Source organism: Penaeus monodon, chromosome 2 (genome assembly GCF_015228065.2).
Source record: "Penaeus monodon isolate SGIC_2016 chromosome 2, NSTDA_Pmon_1, whole genome shotgun sequence".
NCBI lineage: Eukaryota > Metazoa > Arthropoda > Malacostraca > Decapoda > Penaeidae > Penaeus > Penaeus monodon.
The window spans coordinates 32393963-32415912 of record NC_051387.1 but is presented as its reverse complement, the minus strand read 5'-3'; the positions used below and the strand labels follow the sequence as shown (position 1 = coordinate 32415912).

Sequence of the window (21950 nt, the reverse complement as noted above, 5' to 3'; positions counted from 1 at the left end):
TTTTTTTAATGGCTATTTCTTTCAGAAGTTCTTGATGTGACTTTCTTTCATGATGACATAAATAAAGAAATTATACTTTTACATGCTTAAGAATTATAATGAAGTCAGCCTTTTGAAAAAAGTATTTCATACATATATTTTCTTAATTCACAAATTTCACAAACCAGCATGCAATACTTCTGTTCACTGCACTAAAATGAATGCTAATTATTTCTATTGTTTTGGTTATTTTGATTGCTATATATGATTTATGCTGCAAATTAATTTGAAATACAACTCCCACAGACATCTGTGTCATTTGACAGCTACCTAACTATTTACATTTACTTTAATTTTTTAATCCTGACATCTGACATTTATCTTTTTCTTGACAGTATATCTGACTCTAAGGGTGTTCAGACTTTTCTTGGTTCTTTGCATGGTAATTTGTAAGACATTTCTTCATTACACAGTGAAGCGGTCCAGAACTCGTGACCGGAACCTCATTAATGAATTGGAAGCTCTTCAAACTGTTCAAGAACTCCACGTTGACTAGTTCTACTTCAACTATAATTTTCCTCATTGCTTTTCTGTAAGCTAGTTTGATGTGGATATTATCCCTTACGTCCCCAATTTTTCCCAGACTCCAAGCCATCAGTGTATTTGGTACCCTCTATCATGTGACGTTTTACCAGGAACCCAAGAGATGACAGCATGCAAAAAACCCTGAATGTAGATGACTAGCATATCCTTAAATGTTCATCCTTTTAAGGATTTATTGGGTGGTTCTGCAGTAATGTTACAATCAAAAACAGCCATGTGATCAAAAAAGCACTATGTGTACATTTCAGTTTGTGACTGCTGTTAAATCTAATTGACTTAATATAACCTTTTTCAGAGCACTAACATTGTGTTTTCCTTTGCATGGCACTTAACACTTGCCATTTCTGTTACTTATGCATGATTACTTGCTGTTACTGTTCATATTTTTATGTGTGCATCTGGCAGATTAGGAATTAATGTAAGATTAATTCTTGTATCACTCTTTAAAGACTTTAGACATGATTAAATGTAGTTTCTTCACTTCCTCTATCCATTGGGTCAAGTTAATTTCTCAACTTTAGCAGGCAGATATTTGAGTGGACGTAGCAGATGGTCTCCGGAACGCGGCCCACAGCGGCCCACACGTGTTAGCGTGTGATGCTCAATTACGTCTTTATCCTCAAAAGTAATGATATGATTGGTTCTTAGGTTCCTGCATGATGATTGGCCTGACCATGCTGGATGATTCTGGTTATGTCATATCTTGTTATCATGGCATTTTCTGTAAATGATGAGAAATATACTTTATGTCATTTAATTAAGCACCTTACTTTTTACAAATACACGCACACTTATCACAATCACTCACTCACTCTTTCACCTCTAGTATGTTGTAATTATTTTCTTTGTTTGAAGAAAAAATATTGTCATCACCAACTTTAATTTCATGTTCATAGCATGTCCATTCCTTGACATTCTCTGTGATAGACAGTTAATATGATAGACATTTCATATCAAAATTACTATGAAAAATATAGATAGGAAAGAATGAAAAAGAATAAAAGGAAATTCAGTTGTTACTTGGGGTTCTCAACAAATTGTTTTCCTGGAAGAGGTGTTCAAGATGAATTTAAGCAGTTTTATCTCTCTTCTCACGATTGCAAATATATAAAGAGAATCTTTATGGTATGATTTATATTAAAGGCATGCAAAAAGCATGGAGAACATTATCAGATGCATGACTAAGATGCATCCTTAGTCCCAGCAGCAAATGGTCCACGACGATCTAGATCAAGAAAAGGTGTGCCAGACTTGTCCCACCTGGAGGCTTTGGTACTTCCCAAATGAGAACTCCTTCGCCACATGCCACTACCCTGGGGACACCTCGCTGCTAAAATCTCTGTAATTTAAATCCTCAGCTTGTGGCGACCAAGATGCATGCTGCTCAGCTAGCTGCAGCTGCAATGCTAGCTTTATAAAATAATGCATTATCATTTTATTTTATTTTATTTTATTTTGATTTTTTTTTCTTTTTCTTTCTTTTTCTTTTTTTCTTTTCAAATGTCTCAGACCATCTATTTTTCTAAAGAAATTACCTAAGCTTAAAGCAAGCTCATCAATTAGGATGGAATTTGTTGTGTGACAGTTATGCATAATATAGACCCATGCTTACCTCTGACTTCATAAATGAAGATTTACTGACCAATAAAAGTGTTGTGACTATGAAATAAGCATGATTTTGTGTGACTAACATGAAAGTTGTGCATAATCATCGAGATAATTAGTGCATATTTTCTTTCATGGCATAGCTGACTTAATGTTATGGTACAGAAATCAAAATATATTCTGGCAAACTATTAGAATCCCAAACAAAAGTACATGTAAGATGTTTTCCTTTGTTTATCTTTCTGTGGTATAAAACTATTTGGAACCACAATGGTTTACAAAGTTTCTGAAATTGTTTCAAACAACTGCCTTGTTTTCCAGTGCGGCGCACCCTGAAAAATGGACTTACAGAAGAGGAAAAACGTCTCCTTGCAATGATTGCCGCACAGACCCGTTGAAGCCCCAGCAAACAAGTCTTTCCATACCAATCATCACCCACTCCTGCTATTCTCATTCTCTGGGACTTTCATGATATAACAAGGGCTCGTTCTAGAGTCTTCCATAGTATTAGCAGATGTTTATGTTTATTCTTTAGGCTGACATCATAAATATATAGTGTTATGTTGGTGATATGATCTAGTCAGTCAGGAGTAGTGAAAAACATCTCCAGGGTCGTCGTTCTGATAGCTGCATCATGGTCATTTTTAACAAGTATATTTTAGCTTCAAACAAATGATCCATGCACACCAATGTCCATATTTCACTAGCCTGTTTTTAAAATGCAATTCTCAATTGCCTAACTCCTAATAATGTAGGAACCTCATACTGCTGCACTTATAAAAATTTACAAACTTCCTTTGTCTTTTCATATTTCCGGCAGCTTTTTCTTTTCTTTTCAAGATACTGTTTAGGTTGCAAATGAATTTTTAATATCCTATGTATGGCAAGTATTTTTTCATATTTAGGAGTTTTAGAAACTAATTTAATCTGCTGTGATGTCCTGTTGAAAATATTGGCTAATGCCTTCTTTGTAAATAGTCCTGCATCAAGTTGTAAAGAGTGCTGTTGCCCTATGCAGGCTTGTGCCATGAGATGTGTATGCTTCTTGAAGTATGTAAGGGTATATTCCCCAAAATTTCAGTTCATTGGACATCACGCCTTGTAAAGACACTGTCCCCTCGTGAACATGGCTCTTTTCATCATTCTTTCAAGAGGATCTGGTTCTTTAATTGTAATATTTTTGGTGATTCACCTAAGGTCACAAACACATCTTCATGCTGGTCATAGATGACTAACAAATTGGAATATTTTGGACATGGTCTTTGCAATTCTTAAATATACACAAGCTTTATTCAAAATTAAAACAAAATTAGACTGCATTATCATGCCCAGTTTTCAATTTGTAAGTTTTAATGTGTCCTATTTGTAGCGCCCACACATATCCCAACTGCATAGATGCTTAAACTGCATATATGTTTAAAGAGACTATTATTTCAATATATATTTTCTCTGTCTAGCAGGAATACTCATTTGTTATCCTGTGTAGATTAGCTTCAAATATTTTCCAGTTATGACCTGAAGGGCAGAGAAGCAATTAATACTCATTGTTTGTAGAAATATTGTCCTACTGTAGATGAGGCATATGTGGGTTGTTGCATAGGGGTTCGCCTTTACTGGATGATTATTGATTTAAGATGCATTTTCATAATGCAGTAAGTCAGGTTTAAATATATTATGACATTTTAATGTTACTTTTGAGATTTTGATACTCAAAATAGTGCTTCATGAAATTTAAATAAAAAAAAAGGCTGTGCAGTTTTCTCATTCATAACCTTTCAATTATATGGAGTTCATACTTAGTATGACTGTACAATTATTCTATCATTTCACCAAAACCTGTAAAAAATTTCAAATGACTTTATTATGCAGAAATGTTTTTATTCACTTTTATTTTTGTTTTTAAAAAGAGTTGTGTGTGTGTGTGTGTGTGTGTGTGTGTGTGTGTGTGTGTGTGTGTGTGTGTGTGTGTGTGTGTGTGTGTGTGTGTGTGTGTGTGTGTGTGTGTGTGTGTGTGTGTGTGTGTGTGTGCGTGTGTGTGTGTGTGTGTGTGTGTGTGTGTGTGTCAGGTGGCACGTAGATGCAGATATTCTGAATAGGAGTATCCCTATGTGTATTCCTGGAGAGAAATCTAGAAGATAAAACCTAAGATTAGGAACTCCTCCCCCACAATGGTGGGAATATAACTGGTTACAGATGGTAATAACTTCAATAATTTTAGCTCAATTTTTAAATATAAATATGAAATTTAATAGTATGATCTAAATTCATATATTTGCTTTCGCAACAATCCATTCATTCTGGACATGTTATACACGTTAATCCAAAGAATGGTGAAGTCATAAACAACGACATTAATCCTCTACTAAATCTGATAGTCAAAAACATGTCTCTAGAGCTTCTATTCACATTGTTTTGCAAATGTTTTGGCTAAGGCATGTTAAGCCCTGTCCCCAAGGAAGTTAAAAGTAACCCGAGAATTACACTAAACAACAGAGGTTCATACAACATGACTGCGTAAATCAAGTTTGTGTCTTAACATAACTTATGAAGTAGGTTTGACAAAAGTTTATAAAACACTGTAACGTTGTTATGGAAAAGCAACCTAACATGTTAGATTACCATACATTACCATTTTTTGTCGGCGTAATTGAGGGCTCATGTCAAAATAAATGTACAGCAGAGGGATGCTTTAATTATATTGTCTGCTGGATTTGGCAAAGATTGGATGCAGTGGCAACAGCATTAAATTACAAAATATCAATGCTGATATCACACTCCTGGCCAAAAGTGAAAATAAGTTACAGAACCATTCCAAAAGTGCTCGTCAAAAGCGTTCAGAATTTACATTTATGCTTTATGACACTGAAACCTTACAGTATGCAAAATCATAAATATTTAGGATTATACATGAATAAATGAGGTTGACAATGACCCAGGATGTTGAAGAAAGAGGATCTAAAGCTGTTGGCTCGATTTTATTTAAAAAGTTACATGAAGTGTGTTTAAGGAAGGCTTAAGACTACGGTGCAGGCGTGTGGGCTTCAGTGTATACCCTGGGCTTGAACACAATTGCACACTCGTGGTCCTGCCACTGGAACCTCCTCTTCGAGGTGCAAGACTAGAGCTCCTTATGCATGGCTGTTTCACTGGAGAGGGAGGAAGGAAGGGTTCCAAACAATGATGCCTATCTTGTAGGTGGAAGGCCATCCCCTCTGATCTCTCCCCAGGGGTTCACACCTACCCATGTGTTTGCCATGCATGGCATCCCTGTACACTTTGGACACAGGAGTCCTGGAGGTTGAGCGATGCCATACATAAGTACGCCCTGCAGCTAGCAACACGCCTCTTTGGTCCCTTATTCCAGCAAGACGGGTGGTCTGATCTTGCCCTGTCAGATCAATTGGCTGGTCTCCTTCAGGAGGTTAGGTCAAGCAGTCAATGACGCTGTTGGCACTCCCACTGGCCCCGTGAGTGGCAGTACAACAGCCATTGGCTGCATATATCCTCTCACCACCCCTGTGGCTGTTAGACATTAGTTCTAACATACAACTTCCCCTTGTTGGACTCAAGGGGAAGTGAAATAACTGCTTATTTTATGGCAAGTATTTCAAACCCCCAACAACAAAGAGATACAAATGATGACGAACCGTGCAAGGCCCAGACTACTACAGTCACTCTGAAGCTACATGTGCATAGCACAGGTTTACTCTGTGAGACCTGCTGCTAAAATGGACATGACATCAGCCAAAAACATGTCTGTCCATGAGATTGTCCAGCAGATAGACTTCTGTGATGGTCTCTCCAGGCCAGCAGGCAAATCAGGGAGACCTCTGAGTAACCCTCGGACGTCCTCCCTGACCGAGATGGGAGCACAAGCTGAACCAGCTGAAACAGCTGCTGCTCCCATGACCGCAGCCCAGAATTTAAGCCAAAAGGGTGGCCCAAAACACCCAGGCCGGAGACAGACTCTGAGGGTGAGTCTTGACCCCCTAGGCATTTCCCAAGGTTTAAGGTGCCCTCTAAGCCTGAAGGCTTTGACAATGCCTACCAACTGGCAAGAGCATTGGAGATGTAGCGAAAAATCCGGTTGTTAATCTGGGTTGCCAGAGACCAGGGCTTGATTATCATGCCCAAAGACCAAGCTACCCTGAATTTCCTGCAGGAAGCCAAGGTTAATGATGGGAGGAAAGTGTGTCTCTTGCCACTGAATCCCGACGATAGGAGAGTCAAAATGGTGCTACTTGGCTTCTCACTATCATATGATGTGGATGTGATCACATCACACCCACAGGTCATGGACGCTTTCCGAATGTCGAAAGGGAAGAACCCACCAGGCAAATCCTGGTGATATAGAAAGGAGACAGTCACTACCCTTGATCTGGGTAACTGGGGCTCCTTCAGCCTAAGAACATATGGACCAGAGCCACTTCGGTGCTTTAGGGGCCAAAAATACGGTCGCCACCAGGCTAGCTGCAAGGCCAAGCCTAAATGTGGTGTCTGTAGCAAGACACACAACACCAAGGTGTGCCTTAAGGCTCACAAGGAAGGCCAAAGGGACACAAAAGCCAAATGTTCCAACTGTGCCAAGGGGCATCACGCCTGGAGCCTGGCTTGCTCTGCCAGGAAAGAGGCGGCCCTCAGACGACAAGAGGTTGCTAAAAAGCGACCAGACTTTGTTCCTGCTCCCCTAGGCACCCACGTCTGGGGACAGGACAAAAGAGAAAAGACATCCCGACGTCCTAAGAGGAAGGAAGCGCCTCTACAGCCGACACCGGATATCTCCAATAAGAAGGAGTTTCCCACCATTTCTAAAATGCAGAAAAAGAACCACAGGAATAAAGGTTCAAAGAACATTTCAAAAGCCTCCCCAAGAAACGATAATCTCCTCTTTGACGAGGAAGATATGACTCTCCTGTTGACTGCTGTAGTCACTGCAGTAGCAACAGCTCTGGGTACGTCCAGTGATAAGGCGGAGAAGGCAACCACGGTCGCCATGACGGCAATGACCCAGACTGTTGCAGTCCTGAAAGGGAGGAAGCTGAACAGAGCCAAACAGCCCCAGCCTCACCCCAGGAGGAGACTCCCCTCCCCACCCCAATCCTGGCCACGCCTTCACAGGCAGAGCCAGAACAGGCTGAATCTGTGCAGCCAGTGCCGGAGCAAGCTGACCTTACTAAGGTAAAATCAGCAAAGATAAAAGATACACAAACAAAGCCTGAAGTGAGAAAAGCCAAACTCACAAAAGTAAGAGCTACCAAAGGCTCTCCACCTCCCAGTGGACCCATGGATAGCCTGACAAACAGTCCAAAACCAGATGAAGATCCCTCAACCAGCGAGGACTTCACAATGGAGTTGTCAGACTCCGACGCAACTGACTCAGAAAACGAATATAAAGACGTCTCTGATGTAACTACCACCAAGTAACATTATTACACACAATCTAAGCATACTACAGTGGAACGAACATCTGTGGCTTCAATACAAAGAATGTCATCCTCCACGCAATAGTACGATCAAGGAACATTAACACTGCCATGTTCCAAGAGACATTAATAGAGGGGACTGTTCACTTCTCAGGATATCATGTCTTCATGCTGCCAAGCATAGCTGGCAAAAGAGGCTTGATCATCCTGGTCAGAACAACAATCCCTTGCTCCGCAATAGCCGATGCACCGCACTGTGGAGAGGATGTTGAATCTCTTGCCATTGAGATTCACCAGGCTGGGGGCCCCTCAAGCTGTACAATGTGTATAGCAAGCCAGGTCTGTGCTACTGCAGCACAAGACTGAGTGATTATAGGGGGAGACTTCAATGCACACCTCACCATCCTGGCTCCCTGCAGGGCACCGGATGCCGCAGGCCATCACATAGCCAACGTGCTTGAGACTTTTCCCGAGATCGCTCTTCTCAATAGCCAAGAGCCAACGCATGTCAGAGGAGGGGTCTTAGACCTCACCTTGGCCACTGCGGCTCTGGTGGAGAGAATTAGATGGTGTGTCGATGTCACAGGTGACCATTATGGCATTGTTACTACCCTCATGGATGCTGGCCCAGCCCAAAAGCCGCAAGCAAATCCAAGATGGAAAACAGACAAGGCCAACTGGCAAGCCTTTCAGAATGCCTTAGAAGCAATGAACCCCCACAGAGTGAAAACGTGAAAGTGCTTGAAGCCAGACTTATCAGTGCCATAAATCAAGCAGCCTCACAGACTATACCTAAAACTCAGCCATGGACCAGAAGTTATAAAGACGCCTGGTACTTTAATGACGAGATTGAGGAAGTCAACCACAGAGTGAACATGTGTAGAAAACATTTCCGAAGACAAAGAACCCCTGACAACCTAACCCTCCTAAAGCAGTCAGACATGCCAAGGAAACTGCCATAAGAGTCAGGCAGGGAAAGTGGCTGGAATGGTGTGAGTCCTTTGACCACCGAATCACCCTTACAGAGAGTCAGGCGAGCTACTAGCCGCTCAGCCCCGAGGTGCACACACCACAACCCTCAACCAGAAGCAAACAGACTGGTGCAGAAGTTCTCTGCGAGAACAAGCAGCAACAGTCTGCCAGCTGAACTGGCAACCCAAGAACGCCTACAACCAGGCAGACTTGCTCATATCAGAGAGAGGGCAGCCGAGCCCGATAACTCAGATGTTATCTTCTCTCTGAGGGAACTAAGACAAACTACAAAATCAGTTCTTACACAGCCCCGGGTTCTGATGGGATCTCGTACCCCATCATTTCCCACCTAGGACTGGCAGGTGAGCTTGCATTCCTCATCAACAAGTCCTGGGAAACTTCCACTCTACTCCAGAGCTGGAAGAGGGCCATCATAGTTCCCATCCCAAAACCAAAGGAACCAGGGAAGTACTGCCCAACTCTCTCCTCAGCTATCTGGGCAAGATGGCCGAGAGAATGGTACTAAACCGACTGCAATGGAAAATGGGACCCCCACATGAACACCTCCATGGGTTCACAAGGGGCATGAGCACAGCATACAGCATAGCCACGCTCTTAAGCACAATCAGCACTGTTACTTCTGTGGTAGTATTCCTAGACCCGGAGAAGGCTTTTGAATTAGCAAGTCCAGAAGGGAATAAGAGGAAAGCTCCTGGCTTGGATAGGTGACTATTTCAGGAACAGAACAGCCAAAGTCATATTCCCAGGTCACCTATAACAGCAAATGTCACTAGAAAATGGAACACATCAGGGTGGGGTCCTTAGTCCAACCCTTTTCAACACCCTAATGTCCTGCATCCTCAACATACAGCTCCCAGTGGGGTGCAAGATCATCGTCTATGCAGACGACCTTGCAATCATCTCCACTGGATCACACTGCCTAAGTAAAGCCCAGCACTGTCTGGACTTTGTATCTGAGGAGTGCTGTAGGTCAGGACTAAAGATCTCTGCAGCCAAATCCAAAGCCATGGCTCTGAGACTAAATGGTCAAGGCACAAGTCTGAGAATCCAGGGAATGGACTTAGAATGGGTCATGGTCTTCCTTGGGGTTACTTGGTTGACCGAACCAAAGCATGAGAGCAATGTCTGGGAGACACATAGGAGCTAGACATAAAGTTCTAAGATCATTCTATGTACATGCCATCCGACTATGCTTCTGTCTCCCTGATTACTGCAAAGCCGAAATTAAGAGAAGCTGCCAGGATCATTCTGGGTGCCCCAAGGTGGACGAAGGCTCTCAACCTCCTCATGGAGGCAAACCTTCTCTCCCTGGAATCACGGATTGATCTAATGGCAGTTCAGTTCCTTTCAAAGGTCATCCAAACTCCCAGGAACACAAACATGAGACAAAAAATATTCAGACGCCTAGAACAAGACCACGAGTGGTTTGCAAACAACCAGGGTGTTGATACGCTATCAGCTCAAAGAACAACTACTTGCCAAGGGCATGGACTCCCCCCACCCCGACTTTATTGAAGCCCCGCCGTGGGCACAAACCTTGATCGAGTTCTCTGTTATGAGCTTGTCAAGGAGAAAGAATCAGTACACCATGCCTAGTCTAAAGGCAGGAGCTGAGAGGGCCATTGCAGCCATTACTCCTCCGGGTAGTAGAACCTACTTCACGGATGGATCAGTCGATCCCTTAAACCACACTGCAGACGCCGGCTTTGCAGCAAGGGATGCCACACAATCCATGAGAGTAACAGACAACGCCTCCTCGCTACAGGCAGAGGCAGTTGCGATCATGGGAGTCCTAGCCCACGCGTCCCTGAGGGAAGGATATGTGGTCATACATACAGACTCCAGGGCAGCCACTGACTGCCTACAGCATAGCTTACTCTACGACAACATCTACCTTCTGACCAATGTGCTTACCATAGTACAGAGGATCCTTGCTCAGGGTAGAAGAATAATCATAAACTGGGTCCCTAGCCACATAGGCATCAGAGGGAATGAGCTTGCTGACAGACTAGCTGACAATAGCAGGGGTACGCCCCCAAATTCCATGATCATAAAACCGAGCCGAAAAAAATCTTAAAACAAGTGCAATGCCACAGCTCGTGCCTTCCTCCTGTAGCTTCACAGAGAGAAAACGAGATCCTCCCCCTCGGTCATATGGTATGAGCCACTGGCACTCTCTGAAGCAATCAATAGAGGTACCGAAATCCTTCTTCACAGAATCATAGAGACAATTGACTATGCAGACAGGTATTGCATGCACTTTAAAAATTCTCCCTTTAAAAAGTGAAATACCCTTTCAAATATGTATACCTCTGGAACATTGTGTTTACGATTACTGTGATTCCGGTGAGATAGAAGATGAGATGCATTTCCTCTTCAACTGCAATCTGTAGAAACCATTTATTGTTTACGAGTTGGAAAAAATAGTAACTTTAGAAATTTTAATAGATTTGAGAAGTAGATAAATTTCAGCAATAATGAGATTCTCTTATAAATTCCTATATATGTACATAGGTTCTCTATAATAATTCTCTTATCTGAGTCAGAGATCATATTTTGTGTGTTTTCTTATACTATTAATGTTTGAAAGTAAGTGTATCAGTGTTTGTACCATGTGTTTATATTTTTTGTGGTATAACCTTTTCTAAACAGGGCTTTATTGTTTTATAGTCAAATAATTGTGAACCTGTTAACATATTATTTCAATATTACTTCGAAATAATTATAGCTTTACGGCACATCAATTCTAAACATTTGTTGAGCAAGCATAGCCCAATTCTGCTTGCGTTTCCTCCATTCGCCCATTCCTTTCTCCGCACGGCATGGCTGGACGCTGCGCCAAAATTAATATGACTGTCGCTTCATTTTGTTCCATATGGGGTGAAATTTGACAACATAAATTTTAAAGAATGTCACACACAGGCGCACGCGGGCACGCAGAAATGTATTGTATTTAAAAATATATCAGAATCCTCCTCTGACCCTGTTATTAGGATTATCATTTTCATTGTTGTTATTATTGTTATTGTTTTTCTTCTTCTTGTGCAAGTACACGGCAATGGAGGAAGTAGTTAGACAGTCGGTTTATGCACATTAACGTGACACTTCGAGGCGAAGGTTAATCAGAAGACAGTAGAGGAAGAGGGAGAAGAAAATTAAAGAAAAGAAATTTAAAGAAATTTAAGAACATTAAAAGTTAAGGGGGGTGGCTTAAAGAGGAAAAAGACATGGGAAAAGGGGAAACGGGCTTAAAGAGGAAAAAGACATGGGAAAGGGGAAACGGGCTTAAAGAGGAAAAAGACATGGGAAAGGGGAAACGGGCTTAAAGAGGAGTGGGAGGGGGAAGGGAGAGGCGGCTCAGAGAGGAAAACGGATGGAGGGGAGGGAGGGATAAGGGAGCGAAGGAGGTGGGGGAGTTTAAGGAGGAAGAGGAGGGAAGTGGGAGGGGGCAAGTGTAGGGCTTAAAATGGGAAGGGAAAAGTGAATTTACGGATGGGGATGAGTGGGAGTGGCAGAGCGGGAAAGGTTGAAGGAGAGGGAAAGGGGCTGGAAAAGGGAGAGAGGAGGTAAGTACTTATTTATATTTTATTTTTTCATTGAATTTCCACAGATCTCGCTAGTGAATAGATTATAATTGCATATTTAAATCTACATTTAAGGTGCAAGGTGCGCTGCTCTTTTGAATGCTTAATCATTTTATTGTAAACTTTTATGAATCAATAAATAAAGTTGTCCTGTTTTACTGACAGTATTATATATTTCGATCGTTTTACAGCATAGTCTGTTCTAAAATGAGTCGTATTGCTTCATAGTCAACAACAGTACTTGACAACCTGTTCCCTATTATTCCAATATGATATACGTAGAAACTGTGAAAGAAATAGTGCTTTACTCTAGCCCATAAATTCTTGAAGGGCCGGGGACTTTTCCTTGTCACCTCGGCCGCGAAACAGTTTGGTTCTCAAAAACTTTCACATAAAAAACTTGCATTATACACTAAAATATTCTTTATATAATAATTAAAATAGCTTTAAAAAGTTATTTCATAAAATGAATAAAAGTTCTTTGAAACATAAAATAAAATACTTATTAGTAAAATAAGTAAAAAAGAACCACTATGTACATGGTAAGATACGTTCATAAAATGTGTAAAAATGTAAAAATATAAAAATATAAAATGTAAAATATTTATAATAAAGTTAAGATGAAATGATAATAATAAGGTAAATAAAGATTAAAAGTTTCTTTGCAAATTAATTTTCTGTGTGGTGGTCTCTTTTCCCAAGGTTCGTCTAAAACACGATGTAAAAATGTTTATTAAGACATACTAAAATAAAAGCTAACACCAAAGTAAAGCATAAAACATAAGGACGGGTGACGAGGCCGCGCAGGTGAGTCGCTCCAGGTGGCTTCCCGTTTTCTGTTGCCGCAGCTTCCTCACCGTTTGACGGGCATCATCACCCCCGGGGGTAAAAAAAGGGCTTTGGCAACCTAGGGGGGTACGAGGCTGCGACACCTCCTGGAACGAGGAGGCCGCCGCCCTTCATCTCGAAAAGGGGGAGACAAAAAATATGTAGGGGACCGTAGGGGACGTACACAGGCGGTCCACTACAAATGAACTTAAAACTGTATTGGTTTACCAAATAATTTTCCCTTTATCACTGCATATCTTAACTGATGCTTAGCAGTGCGCTGCGCTGTTCACTTAAATGTCAAAAGGTTTCCATTTACTATATTACTTTATTATGCGGTTTGACTTAAACTGTCTCGTGTTAAACTGCAATTAACGACATTACTTGTGAACTTGTATATGTTCCTTGGATTTTTTTTTTTGATAGAAAAAGAGAAGACAGACAGGGGAGAGAATGAGAGAAGAGAGAGAGAGAAGAGAGAAGAGAGAGAGAAAGGAAAGAAGAGAGGAGAGAAGGAAAGGAGAAGGGGAAAGGAGAAAGGGGAAGGAAAGGAGAAAGGGGGGAGAGGAGAAGGAAGGGAAGGGGAAGGAAAGGAAAGGAAAGAGAAAGGGGAAGGAAAGGAGAAGGAGGGGAAGGGAAAAAGGGGGAGGAAAAAGGGAAAAAAAAGAAGGAGAAGAGAAGGAGGACAAGGAGAAGAAAAAGGAGGGGAAGGGGGAAGGGGAAAAGGGGAAAGGAGAAGAAGGAGAGGAGAAGGAAAGAGGGGAAAGGGGAAGGAGAAAAGGGGAAAAGGGAAGGAAAGGGAAAAAGAATGGAAAAGGAGAAGGGGGAAAAAGAGGAAAGAAAGGAGGAGGGGAGGGAAGAAAGGGAGAAGGAGAAGGAGGAAAGGGGAAAGGAAAAGGGGAAAAAAGAAAAGGGAGGAGAAGGGGAAGGGAGAAAAAGAGGGGGAAGAGAAGGGGAAAAAGGGAAAAAGGAGAAAAGGGGAAAAGGGAAGGAAAAGAAAAAAGAAGAGGGGAAGGAGAAGGGGGAGGGGGGAAAAGGAAAGGGGAAAGGGGGAAGGAGGAGGAGAAGGGGAAGGGGAAGGGGAGGAAAAGAAGGAGAAGGAAAGGGGAAGGAGAAGAGGAGGAAGGGAAGGGGAAGGAGAAGGAGAAAGGAAAAGGAGGGAGAAGGAGGGAAGGGAAGGAGAAGGAGAAAGGAGAAGGAAAGGAGAAAAAAAGGGGAAAAGAAGGAGAAAAGAAGGGGAAGAAAAAGGAAAAAGGGGAAGGGGAAGGAAGGGGAAAAGGAAAGGAGAAAGGGGAAGGAAAGAGAAGGAGAAAGGAAAAAGGAGAAGGGAAAAAGGGGGGGGGAGAAGGAGAAGAGAAAGGGGAAAGGGGAAGGGAAAAAAAGGGGAGGAGAAGGAAAAGGAGGGAAAGAAAAGAAAAGAAGGAGGAAAGGGGAAAGGGAAAGGGGAAGGAGAAGGAGAAGGAGGGGGAAGAGAAGAAAGGAGAAAGAAGGGGGAAAAAGAAGGAGAAGGGAAGGAAAAAAGGAGGAGGGGAAGGAAAGGAGAAGGAGGAGGAGAAGGGGAAGAAGAAGAAGGGAAGGAGAAGGAAAAGGAAAAGGGGGGAGAAGGAGAAGGAGAAAGGAGAAGGAGAAGGGGGAAGGGAAAGGGGAGGAAGAGGAGAGGAGAAGGAGGAGGAGAAAGGAAAGAAGGGGGAGGGGAAGGAAGAGAAGGGGAAAGGGAAGAGAAAGGAAAAGAAGGAGAAGGAGGGGAAGAAGGAGAAGAGAAGGAGAAGGAAAGGAAGGAAAAAAGGAAAAGGGGAGAAAAAAGGGAAGGAGAAGGAGAAGGAAGGGGAAAAGGGGAAGGAAAGGGAGAGGGAAAGGAAAAGGGAAAGGAGGGGAGAAGGAGAAGGGGGAAGGAAAGGAGAAGGGGGAAAAGGAAAGGGGAAAGGGAAAAAAGGGGAAGAGAAGAGAAGGAGAAAGAAGAAGAAAGGAGAAGGAAAGGGGAGGGAAAAGAAGGAGGGAAGGAGAAAGGGGAAGGAGGGAAGGGAAAGGGGGGGAAAAAAGAAGGAGAAGAGAAGAAGAAAAGGGGAAGGAGAAGGGGGAAGGAGGAAAAGAAGGAGAAGGAAAAAAAGGAAAGGGGAAAAGGGAGAAGAGAAGAAAGAGAAGGGAGAAAGGGAAGGAGAAGGGGAAGGGAAAAGGGGAGAAGAAAAGGAGAAGAGGAAGGGAGAAGGGAGAAGGAGAAGAGAGAGAAGGGAAGAAGGGAAGGAGAAGGAGGGAAGGGAGAAGAAGGAGAAGAAAGGGGAAGGGGAAGAGAAGGAAAGGAGAAGGAGAAGAAAGAAGGAGGAGAAGAGAAAGGGGGGAAGAGAAGGAGAAGGGAGGAGAAGAAAGGGGAAGGAGAAGGAGAGAAGGGAAGGAGGAAGGGGAAAGGGGAAGGAAAGGAGAAGGGAAAGGATAAAAGGGGAAGGAGAAGAAGGAGAAAGGAGGAGAAGGAGAAGAAGAGAGAAAGGGGGAAGGGGAGAAGGGAAGGAGGGGGAAGGAAAGGGGGAAGGAAAAGGAAAGGAAGGAGAGAGGGGAAAGGAAAGGGGAAGGAGAAGGGGAAAGGAGGAGAAGGAGAAGGAGGGGAAAAGAAGGAGAAGGGGAAAAAAAGGAGAAGGGGAAGGAGAAAAGGGGAAAGGGGAGGAGGAGAAGAAAGGAGAAGGGGAAAGGGGAGGGAGGAGAAGGAGAAGGAAAGAAAGGAAAGGAAAAAGGGAAGGAGGAAAAAAAAGGAGAAGGAAAGGAAAAAAAGGAAGAAGGAAAAGGGGAAGGAAAAAAAGAAAGGAGGAGAAGGAGAAGGGGAAGAGAAAAAAGGGGGAAAAAAAAAGGGGAAAGGGGAAGAAAAGGAGAAGGGAGGAGAGGGAAGGAGAAGGAGAAGGGAGAAGGGGAAAGGAAGGGAAAAAAAGGGGGGAGAAGGAGGAGGGAGGGAAAGGAAAGGGAAGGAGGAAAAAGGAAAAGGGGGAGAAGGGGGAAGGAGAAGGGGAAAGGAGAAGGGAAAAAGGGGGGAAGGAAGGGAAAAAGGAGAAGGGGAAAGAGGAGAAAAAGGGGAAGGAGAAAGGAGAAAAAAGGGGGAAAGAGAAGAAAAGGAAAAAAGGAGAAGGAAAAAGAAAGGGAGGAGAAAAAAAGGAGGGGGGAGAAGAAAAAGGGAAGGGAAAAAAGGGAGGAGGGGAGAAGGGAGGAGAAGGAGAAGGAGAAGGGGAAGGAAGGAGAGGGAAAAGGGGAAGGAGAAAAGGGAAGGAGGGGGGAGAAGGGAAAAGGGAGAAGGGAAGGGGAAAAAGGGGGGGGGAAAAAAAAAAAAAAAAAAAAAAAAAAAAAAAAGATAGAGGAGAGAAGAAGGGGGGGGGGGGGGGGGGGGGGGGGGGGGGGGGGGGGGGGGGGGGGGGAAGGGAAAAAAAAAAAAAAAAAAAAAAAAAAAAAAAAAAAAAAAAAAAAAAAAAAGAAAGGAGAAGAGAAGGGAAGGAGAAGGAGAAGGATAAGAGAAGGAGAAGGGAAGGGAAAGGAGAAGGAAAGGGAAAGGAGGGGAGGGGGATTTAGGAAAAAGGGTAGAAGGGGAAGGAAAGAAAAAGGGAGGAGAGGAGGGGGAAAAGGGGGAAGGGATTAAAGGAGAAGGGAGGAGGGGGGAAAAAATAGGAAAGAGAGGGAGAAGAGAGGAAGAGAGAGAGAAAGAGAGAGAGAGAGAGAGAAGAGAGAGAGAGAGAGACAGACAGACAGACAGGGACAAAGTGTGTGCATGTGTGTGCTCATATGGGTGGTGGGTTTTTTTTTAGTGCAGGAGCAGAATATGAAAAAAAAAACTATTTACATATCTTAGTTACCCTCCATATTTTTTTTTTTTTCTCAACTAGGGGGTATTTCTAAGTTTTTTAACAAAAAAAGAAAAAAAATTTTACAGATTCATTTCTTTAATTGGCATTTTGGGAAAGTCTTGTGGTAAGGCACTAAGCATAAATAAAATTGTATCAAATTTTGATATTTAATATCATGTTTTTATGCATCGTCACTACATGAGGCTTAGGCACATTCAGTATGTATGGTCTTTAGAACTTGCAAGAAAAGCTGTCAGAATAGTAGGTCATAACAATGCCCTCAATTCCCACCATCTACCCTGAGATGAGGCCCCTCTATCACAATGATGGAATTGGTTCAGTTACCATTCCTGTATCACCCAAGAGGCTGTACATTTTCTATTTGGTTGATGTATGAGCTGACATTTAGGACTGCAAAATTTTTAATGTAAATTTTCCAAATTATTGGGAAACAAAAATCACATCTACTGGACCGCTATTTTATTGAAACATTCTCGTATAATATACAAGTAGGCAATCATTTATAACAGGTAAAGTAAAGTAAAAGTTAAAAAAAGACAACATCACTGGGTTCACTCAGGGAAGGTGGGGGGCAGCTCAGTTTAAATTTAATGATAATTCTTATTGGGCAGATCAGTATAACTTTCAAATATATTGCCATGGTGACTGGGGTTTCAAGGCTGTCGTTCACTAAGTCATGTATTAGGTATTATGTATGTACTAAGATTTTTATAGGATATACTATATACCATAGGAACTTGGGTCTATATTTTTATAATCTTATGCTTACCTGCCCAAAAGTAATTATCTTGTCTCTAATTTGTAGCAAAATCAAAAGGGGATATACACAGCCCCATACTTATCCAGCTCCTAACAAATTCAATAAAACTTAAATTTGCCTAATCTCAGCTTTGCATGATCTACATATTCATACCTTAATAAAATATTCAAGATACAGTGGTCAACTGGACTCCCAATATATATATATATACAATAAGAAAAGCTTTCCCATAAGAATAATAACTGAAGGAGCTGAGGAAAAACACTGGCTCTGCAATGGAACTGAATATCATTTCTATTGTAACTCTCTGCTGTAGAATAATACAAATACACAAGTGCACATACCTCTCAACACTGAATATATATTTATGCAGAAAAATGAGAAAATCAAAAGATAATTGTAATTCCATTTTTATTCATATTTTATTCGCTCATACATTCCATAATAAAACACACTTGATTACGCTCTGCACCTCCACCTCAGAGTATGAAGACTTACTTTCTTGCTTTGGTGGATAGAGTACAATATAAGAGGAATATCACTGTATTTAAAGATATAACAAGAAGTGGTGGACTTTTCACAGGAGGTAACACCAATACCAGGCTCAGAAAAATCCCCCTTGTTGGTTGTTCTGTGGATAAAGTTGGCACCAAGACCTCTCTTCTAAAAAGTTCATAGCATGATCTAGATTTACTAGCTTCCAAGCCATAGATTGCATCCACCCTGAAGGCCACCTTGGTAGAGAATATGCTTTTGAGGTTATGTATTCTCTAACTGGCTGCCTAAATCTAAACGAGCACTCTAACAGGGTACTCAGCTAAGGTGTACTTCAGGAAAGAGACAATATTAGGCTTTCATGACATCTGTAACTTTATCAAATTTCTTTCAAATGCTAAAATAATAAGCCTTATTCAGGGAACTAATATACACCATGATGTCAAACTAATATTTTTTTAAATTTTCCTCACAATAAATCTAACATTTTGTTATTATCCCATGACCAAAAGTTGAGCTCAATACCATAAAATCTAGGATGCAATGGATTATCTAAAAATAAGAAAAAAAGAAACCACCTTCAATAAAATATAAATACTTTCTTCAATATGTCAGGGCTCATTTCCTTTAAAAGAATACAGAAAATCTGATTACCCTCCAACAGTGTTAAAGTTTAACAGCGTCTTGTCATCCCTACAATAATCGTTTTTCTATGAATCATTTACAAACCAACAAAAAAGTGATTACATTTCATTTATATATGCACAACATATACCAGGATATTGGTAGCCCACATATAATTCTTTCTTGGATACCTATAATAAAAAGAGGAAAATATACATGTTCTCAAAATGCCAAAATGGGATCTGTGTAATATACTCACACTCACTCCTCTGATTATTGTTATTAGGATCTTTGGTTCATCAACATCCATTCAAGTCTCCATTTTACTATTAACAGCCATCTCTTAATAACTGGCTATGTGAGTGTGTCAAATTCCACTATTACATTCATTCTAATTTCTAAGCCTTACCTTATTATGCAGAAGTAATTTTCAAGTCTCAATAATTAAAAAAAATAAAACTTTTAAGGCAGTTCACTGGTTTTAATGTACATTACTGTTCATCAGGTGTCCCTATTTTGCAAATGAGGAGGGGAGAAAGAGAAAGAGAGAGAGAGAGAGCATGAGAGTGACTGAATGTGAGCATGAGTGTGTGAGTTGAGTGGAGAGAGTGAGAGAGAGAGAGAGAGAGAGAGAGAAGAGAGAGAGAGAGAGAAGAGAGAGAAGAGAGGAGAGAAAGAAGAGAGAAGAGAGAGAAAGAAAGAAAGAGAGAAGAGAAGTAGAAAGAGAGAGAGAGAGGAGAGAGGAAGAGAGAGAGAAGAGAGAGAGGAGAGAGAAAGAGAGGAGAGGATAAGAAGAGAGAGAGGAAAGAGAGGAGGGAGAGAAGAGAGGAGGAGAGAGAGCCAGAGAGACAGAGAGAGAGGAGAGAGAGAGGAGAGAGAGAGAGAGAGAGAGAGAGAGAGAGAGAGAGAGAGAGAGAGAGAGAGAGAGAGATTGTGACTGACTGTGAATGACTGACTGAGTGACTGACTGGAAGTATGACATTTGCATGTAAGCCTTTATGAGAGTGAAGGTGACGGTGTCTGAGAAGGAATCACTTTAAAAAAGAAAGAAAGAAAGAATGCGTGAGTGTTTATGAAGGTAGGGATGGGGGTGACAGGGAACCAGAGGACAAGGAAGAGGCAACAGAAGTATTCTGCCTTAAAAATGATGATTTTGAAGTCTTTTCCTTTTCTGCACTCTGATGTTCAAAATTAGTAATGCCTCTTGAATGAATGCAATCTCTCTCTCCAGCCTCTTCAACATTTGCAGAAACAGACTCACCAAGAACTAAAAATAGTAAATATTGACAAGTCTTTAAAACAAATTGTAATAATAAGCAATAATAATAATAAAGCCAATAATAGCATTAGTAATAATGATAATAATTATAGCAATAATAATGATAATAATGATGATGATAATAACAGTAACAAAATAAAATAATAAAAAAAATAATAATAATAAAAATAATAATTAAATTAAAATAATAACAAAATAATAGTTATCATTATCATTATCATTATCATAATCATAATCAATCAATCAATAAAAATTAATTAATAAAAAAAAAAAAAAATTATTAATAATAATAATAAAACATGATGGAAAATAGCCCACACTAAATTTGGCCAATAATACTGGGAACATAAGTTTATATCACAGGAAACCTTTTTAGCAAAGAGCAGCTTTATTTTCTTTCCAAACAGACAAGAGGCAGGAACCAATCAAATTTCAGTGACTACACATTTTAGAGCAGAAAAAAAAGACAGAAAAAGGTAGTAAATGTTGTCTTTGAGATTCAAACATTTTCATTCTAAAAAAAAATATTTCAAATATTTACATCTGCTTGCTTTAGTATTAAGCACTTCTATTCCTCTTAAAGATGTGAAAAAATAATCAGTCACCACCAATAAGCAGCTGCGATCGGGGAAAGAATTCCCATCTTTCATGTTCATTTTCAAATTCCCTCACTGAATGGCATTAACTGAAAGCTCCCAAAAGCAGCTGCAACTCTAATGCCTTTAAGGTTATCCACTTCACTTCTCTAACAACCACCATCTAAAAGTTACTGGATCTTTGTAAAATCTTCAATTATGACTAAGCTGCTAGAACATTCAATTTCTGACAAAAAATCTATACATTCAAATGATCATTGATGCATTTCAACCCTTTTACTTGACATGATTAGTTCAAGGTTGCCAACCAAATAACATGGAACCCAATTAACCATTCTGAAGTATAATTCTTTATAAGTATTTTCCATTTCTTTCATCCAAAACAGCAATATCAGTGCCATATTAAAGAAGAAAAATGGGATTCTAAACATTTTCCCCTCCCAACATATTTGCAATACTATTTTGTTTCTTCCAAAAAATCCCTGGAGTTGGCAAGTGATAAGTATAAACTTTATTTTGATTACAAGGCCAACCTGAGATGTACATTCTCTGCACCACAAGGATCAATAGCTATGAACTTCAAGCACAGGCCAGAGGATTGCTGCTTTATCATGGGGAAAAATATTAAAAATAATAAGTTGATCACAATCAATAATAGAGAACAGGAATTTGTAGCTATGATGATACATATCTCCTCATCCATCAGTCATTGCATGCTTGATCAGACTTCTGAAATTTCAAAAATACAGATCTACCCCCTCAGGCCTTATCCAACACTGTTGTATCCCTGACAAATATCTACATTTCTGTCTCAGTCAATTTATCCATTACACAATGCAATGTAAATGAAAACAACTGAATAAACTGACATACTATACAAGGTAATAATGATGACTACCTTTGTCATATGGAATTGCAGTTTCCAAAAACATGACAAAGAGAGCAAATGTGATGAGAGTATGTTTGTTGATGGAATCAATGCACATAAAACTGAAATAAAAGAAAGAAATTATCTAAAATTACAGCAGAAATGTAAAACACCCTTACACTCAAGCCTCTCAAAAGTACTAGCAGAAAAATCATTCAAAAAATCATAGGTGAAAAACAAGCTCTCTCTAGTTTACAAAACTTGTACAGAAACCCTTCTCGCACAAAAGTGACAATATATTCTGTTAAAAGAAAAATAAACAGATCACATTTCCACCAATACAAATACAGACTTATCTTGGGCATAGCATATTGTAGTCCAGAAAGCATCATTCCTCAGTTATAAAGAGCTAGAATACTTAACAAAATTTAACAGAGGTAAGCATATAAATTGATTATTTCTGACAGTTCATCTCCT

The 21950-nt window shown here is 40.7% G+C and overlaps 2 protein-coding genes across 26 annotated transcripts in view; one reads left to right on the top strand and one right to left on the bottom strand.

The window, feature by feature from the left end:
• LOC119582360 (FH1/FH2 domain-containing protein 3-like) overlaps positions 1–3939 on the top strand; it is a 229836-nt gene extending 225897 nt beyond the window's left edge. For 9 of the 22 annotated variants that reach the window (XM_037930643.1, XM_037930610.1, XM_037930616.1 and 6 more), the window contains 2 exons: positions 1781–1923; positions 2509–3939. In XM_037930643.1, the coding sequence (XP_037786571.1) occupies positions 1781–1869 (89 nt within the window). In that variant the 3' untranslated portion in view covers positions 1870–1923; positions 2509–3939. Of the gene's footprint in view, positions 1–452; positions 572–1103; positions 1208–1780; positions 1924–2508 lie in introns of those variants that run through there. The other 13 variants (XM_037930624.1, XM_037930653.1, XM_037930607.1 and 10 more) reach the window with 4 other exon arrangements.
• Positions 3940–20374: 16435 nt separating this feature from the next.
• The window catches only part of LOC119582317 (ubiquitin-conjugating enzyme E2 Q2-like), an 80501-nt gene continuing 78925 nt past the window's right edge, over positions 20375–21950 (bottom strand). For all 4 annotated transcript variants that reach the window (XM_037930535.1, XM_037930549.1, XM_037930541.1 and 1 more), the window contains exon 9: positions 20375–21950. This exon is cut by the window's right edge and continues 447 nt beyond it. The gene's annotated coding sequence lies outside the window, so the exon portion shown is untranslated.